General features: G+C 47.3%; 1 protein-coding gene across 1 annotated transcript; it reads left to right on the forward strand.

Annotated features, from left to right (window-relative positions):
- The first annotated feature begins 941 nt into the window (after positions 1–941).
- On the forward strand, positions 942–3,802 carry MC3R (melanocortin 3 receptor). The gene has a single exon (XM_027558966.1). The coding sequence runs from the start codon at positions 981–983 to the stop codon at positions 1,950–1,952; it is 972 nt and encodes a 323-aa protein (XP_027414767.1). The 5' UTR covers positions 942–980; the 3' UTR covers positions 1,953–3,802.
- Positions 3,803–5,764: the final 1,962 nt, after the last annotated feature.

Raw genomic sequence — 5,764 nt, forward strand, 5'->3', positions numbered from 1 at the left:
GCTTAGAAGCCCCTTCCTCCAAGAACTTCCCTTGACCAGCATGTTAGGGGGCTCCCTTAGAGCTCCCCCAGCTCCTGGCATTCCCCGATTCAAGCATGCATCACACTGTAATAAAACTGCTGGATTTCTCATCTCCCACCCCAGACTCTGAGTCTGGGAGAAACAAGGATGGTGTGTCTGTTTTGCTCACTACTGAATTTCCTGAACGGGGCAGAAACCTAACACATGGCAGGTGCTTAATAAATGTTTGCCACCAAAAAAGAAAAAGAATGAACAAATAATACGTGGACGAAAGGACGGCTGTGCCAGTTTCCATGACAAAAACTGCTCAGCCCAGCCAGAGAACGGATGAGTGGTCTGACCAGCAGAGGGCAGTAGGCTGCTTTTGAATCTCTGGGTCCGATTCCTGGGAGCCGGTTCTGCTGTCAGTCAGAAAGACATCCGATGCTCAGTGGTCATTTCGCCGCTCTGAAGATTAAGTAGGAGTTGTTTGCCTCCAGCCAATGTATAAAAACTGAGTGTTTCCCCCGCACTCCTCACAACAGGTACCACGTCCCCCATCTTGCTATGAAAACTGTTGTAACTGTAGCAGCTAGTGGCTGGTTTTCTGTTCCCAGGTTGGGATGTGAGAGGGGGAAAGAGAGACAGTAGGAAGCTAAGAAGGGAGAGAGAGAGATAAGTTTCTCTAAAACTGATCGTCCTGGAGAAGCACAGGGAAGTTTTTTGTAAGAATCCAAGCTGACTTTTTCCTCTGTCTCTCATTCTCTCTCCCGACCTGTCTCTTTCTCTCCCTGTCTCCATCCTTTTATTCTGGGGAAGAACAAAATCTAACACTGGACAAGCTTGTACTCTGGACAAGCATCTGAAACCAGGATCCCAGGGGAGATTTTTTTCTTTCCTAAAGCAGCAGCAACAGCAGCAGCCACAGCCTCGGGACCCTGCTGGAGCCCCCGCTCCAATCAGCCAGCTGCCTGTGAGCGATGAATGCTTCGTGCTGTCTGCACTCGGCTCAACCAAAGCTGCCTAACAGCTCAGAGCACGTCGCTGCCCCTTCCTTCAGCAACCAGAGCAGCAGCCGCTTCTGTGAACAGGTCTTCATCAAGCCCGAGGTCTTCCTGGCCCTGGGCATCATCAGCCTGCTGGAAAACATCCTGGTCATCCTGGCGGTGGTCAGGAATGGCAACCTGCACTCCCCCATGTACTTCTTCCTCTGCAGCCTGGCTGTGGCCGACATGCTGGTGAGCGTGTCCAATGCCCTGGAGACCATCATGATCGCCGTGGTCAACAGCGACTACCTGACCTTGGAGGACCAGTTCATCCAGCACATGGACAATGTCTTTGACTCGATGATCTGCATCTCCCTGGTGGCCTCCATCTGCAACCTTCTGGCCATTGCGGTTGACAGGTACGTCACCATCTTCTATGCACTCCGCTACCACAGCATCATGACCGTGAGGAAGGCACTGGCCCTGATCGTGGCCATCTGGCTGGGCTGCGGCATCTGCGGTGTGGTGTTCATCGTCTACTCTGAGAGCAAGATGGTCATCGTGTGCCTGGTCACCATGTTCCTTGCCATGCTGCTGCTCATGGGCACCCTCTACGTGCACATGTTCCTCTTCGCCCGGCTGCACGTCAAGCGCATTGCCGCGCTGCCACCCGCTGATGGAGCGGCCCCGCAGCAGCACTCCTGCATGAAGGGGGCAGTCACCATCACCATCCTGCTGGGGGTCTTCGTCTTCTGCTGGGCCCCCTTCTTCCTCCATCTTGTCCTCATAATAACCTGCCCCACCAACCCCTACTGCGTCTGCTACACTGCCCACTTCAATACCTACCTGGTCCTCATCATGTGTAACTCCGTCATCGACCCGCTCATCTATGCCTTCCGGAGCCTGGAACTGCGCAACACCTTCAAGGAGATCCTCTGCAGTTGCAACGGCATGAACTTGGGATAAGACGTGGGGCCGTGGCAAGGGTTCTCAGTCTGGTCACTTTCCACCCTCCAGCTGGCCCAGGTGTTTAGCAACAAGGCAGATAACTACTTATAAGACATAAAAAAGAGTGTTACCAGTCATGATCCTAGGTATCTTTTTGTTTTTAAGCTTGCAGAGAGCCTTTGGTTGAAAGAGGAAAACGGTATATAACAGGTTCTCTGAAAGGATGCCTACGTGGGTAAGTCACAAGCTCTGATTTCTCAAATAGTCCCTGGGGGGAATCCATGGAGGCTGCTCTGAGCGCTGTCTGCATTCATTTCCATGCACCCAGGGTCTTGGATCCCTGCCTGCGCCCTGCTTCCCACCCACTCCTTCATGCTTCAGGTCAGACAGACCCAAGGATTTGCAGTAACAGTAAGGGTAGCTGGAATCTCCCCCAAGCAAACCTGTTACAGCTACCAACCCCCAGCTCGAATGGCTTTACTCTGATTTCATAAGAAACTAGATTTCTAGTCTGTTACTCTATTTATGGTAAAATAACCCTAAAAACAATGACCTCTTTGCGGAAGAAGTAATGCTATGCTGTGCCCCTCTTCTTGACTCCATCACCACCCCCCAGCCCCCGAAAGAAATAGGATGGGGATGGAATCCACTTCTATTTTTGTTATTATTATTGTGTTATTCTATTTTGTGCTATTATGATTGTTTCTGTTGTGGTTGGGTTTGTTTGCATTCAACACAGGGCATCTTTCAAAACTCTAATGAAAGAGAGATCAAGTATTTTGGAAAATCAGAACATACCCATGTACAAAGTATTTTGATACCTTGCTATTTTAAGGTATGTATTTCCCTATTTTAAAAAGACAAATTTTCCTATGGTTTCTTTTCTGTCTTTAAAACAAGAGAGGGAATTGTGGGTGGGAGGGCATGTGTCTCAAGAAATTGCTGAAGTGTAGTTTCAGGGAGTTAAACTCTGAGCTGCCTGTGACTTTCTTGAAAGCTGTTTTGCTCATAAGAACTGTGTCTCTGTCGCGGGTTTTCTATGTGATGTGATGATGTATGAAGGAGGATGGTTTCTGGTTCACCACTCTTTTGTCTGACATGGTGTTAAAGTTGGGTGACCCTGTTGTCAAGGTCTATACTGAGTCAAGTAAAGACATTCACTCCTGTGAACACAGGGTGAGCCTTGCTGATGAGCTCTGTCCATAGCTGTGTGCTGCGAGCATCTGTCAGACCCCCTTCCATCCCAAAGGACTTCAGACTGTACTTTCTGGTTGTCCCCACGTTCCCCTCTCCCACGAATTCTTACATTATGCTGTGTCTTCGGTATACAACTGTGTATTTTTCTTGTGCTATAATATACTGAGGCTTGCTGTACTTGATCTGTGCTAATGTGAACAATAGGATTTGTTTCTTGCTTTGGTTGTGATGTTTGGAAATAATAAAAAAAAGGCTGTCGTGGCTGATAAACGTGTGTCACATTGAACCACACCACCCGGAAGCATCCCACTGGCTTCTGCTCATGGCCGTCTACTGCAATTCCGTGACTATTTTGTCAATGGCATAAACATCCCCATTGACAGCATTTCTGGCCTTTTCTAGGGCAATGCTTTTTAGCCAAACTACAAAACTCTCCCATTTAGTTTCCAAAAATACCAGGCTGAGATTCCTGGGCCACTGCCACTCTGCATTATTTTAATCGAGACACCAAATAATAGGTCTTGTCCCCTGCCTCCCGGAAAATTGATGTGGAAAATGGGGAATCGAATTCTTTGAAAATGGTATTGACGGCTCTAGGGATTATGATGTCCTTTTTCTATGCAAACAAGATAAAAATAATGTACTTTGCACTCTTTCATATTAGCTTTCACATTATTTCATTTATACTGTCAACAAGTCTCTGACATAGATGAGTCACTTTATAGATGAAGAACCTCTGTCCCAAACATGACTGCCTGAGAATGCCCAGCTACTGCAGGGTCTCTGTATATTTTGTGCCATGAGGCTGATGTCTTTTTGCACCAACACAATGCTGCCAACAGTTTTCCGTAATCAAAACAGATCCAGTTGCCCTCTCTATGTACATTTTAGCCCAGAGCAGTGCTTCTGAACAGAAACGTCTGCTGAAATCTCCCGGGATCTTGTTCAAGCACTAAAGCTAATTCAACAGATTGAGAGTGAAGCCGAAGGTTCTGAGTTTCTTTTTTTTTTTAATCCTTTATTTTTTTAACTTATTTTCAATTGGAGTATAATTGCTATACAATGTTGTGTTAGTTTCTGCTGTACAACGATGTGAATCACCTATAAGTATACATACATCCTCTCTCTTGAGCTTCCCTCCCACCCCTCACCGTCCCACCCCTCTAGGTCATCACAGAGTGTCAAGCCGAGCTCCCTGTGCTATACAGCAGCCTCCCAAAAGCTATTCGACGCATGGTAGTGTGTATATATGTCAATGTTACTCTCTCAGATGCTGAATTTCTGACTCTGACAAGCTCCCACAGGGTATGGCTGCTGGTCGGGGGACCACCTTTTAAATAGCAGGGACACAGAGCACTTTCTCATGAGCACAATGCACAGTCAAAAACACACATCCACATGCAATGCTGACCCCATGCCAGGAGCTGTGCTAAGTTCCTTACCGGCACTTGATTCTTTGATCTCTGCATAACCCCTTGAGGCAAACATGAGGCTTATCCTTATTTTACAGATGAGGCATCTGAAACTCAGGGAAGTAAAGAAGTCTACAGAAACTCAGTTACAAGTAGAGAAGTGGAGATTCAAACTCGGGGTGTCCACCCACACCCCAAGTCCAACCCAGACACCCTAGTGCCTCTCCTGGAAACAGCAGTGTTGAACGATGGCCCAATGACCCCAGAGACATGTGCTACCATAGAGAGAGGCTTTAAGGACTATTTCTACAAACACAAGTCCAGACGTTCATAACAGAGCCTCCGTTGAGCTGTCATAAAAACCAAGAAGACAGGTCATCATTCTACTTGTTATACTCTTCCAAAGTCTGTGGGTACCCGTAGGAGTGCATCCATTTCTGGGGTGAATGACCCTGGATGTCAGGCTGTCACTCTCTCCTCCACAACCACTTCCCCAGATTTCATACAGGAACCCACTGTGCATTTTAAGCAGTGGGACAGTCAGGTTCACAATACGCTTAATGTTTGGAAATAAAAGCACATTCTATCTTCATTCATTCACTGTGTTCACTTTCACCCCCTATCACCAAGGCACAATCACCACAGGGGCTTACTCCCAGTACCCCTAGAAATCATCTCCTGTGGTCCTTATTTAAGTTGAAGTTTTGAGCTTAATCGTGATGCCTTTTTATAGGACTGGGGGCTACAACACACCCAAGCCTCCGTGGATGAAAACATTTACCCACCCTCACCTCCGCTAAAATCCATTCTCCACACAGCAGCCAGTGCAGTCAAGTAAAGATCTAATCAGATAATATCACACTTCTGCTCAAAACTCTTCAGTGGCCTTGAATAAAATTCCACTTCCCTATCCTGCCCTACAAGGAGATCAGACCAGACAATCCTAAAGGAAATCAACCCTGAATACGCATTAGAAGGACTAGTACTGAAGCTGAAGCTCCAGTACTTTGGCCACTTGATGTGAAGAGCTGACTCACTGGAAAAGATTCTGATGGGAAAGGTTGAGGGCAGGAGGAAAAGGGGGTGACAGAGGATGAGATGGCTGGAAGACCTCATCGACTCAACGAACATGAGTTTAAGCAAACTCCCAAGATAGTGAAGGTCAGGGAAGCCTGGTGTGCTGCAGTCCTTGAGGTTGCAAAGAGTCAGACGCCACTGAGT

Source organism: Bos indicus x Bos taurus, chromosome 13, assembly GCF_003369695.1.
Source record: "Bos indicus x Bos taurus breed Angus x Brahman F1 hybrid chromosome 13, Bos_hybrid_MaternalHap_v2.0, whole genome shotgun sequence".
Lineage (NCBI taxonomy): Eukaryota > Metazoa > Chordata > Mammalia > Artiodactyla > Bovidae > Bos > Bos indicus x Bos taurus.

Bases quoted from the DNA above. Each gene is read 5' to 3' on its own strand.
- MC3R (XM_027558966.1), top strand. From the start codon at position 981: ATGAATGCTTCGTGCTGTCTGCACTCGGCTCAACCAAAGCTGCCTAAC.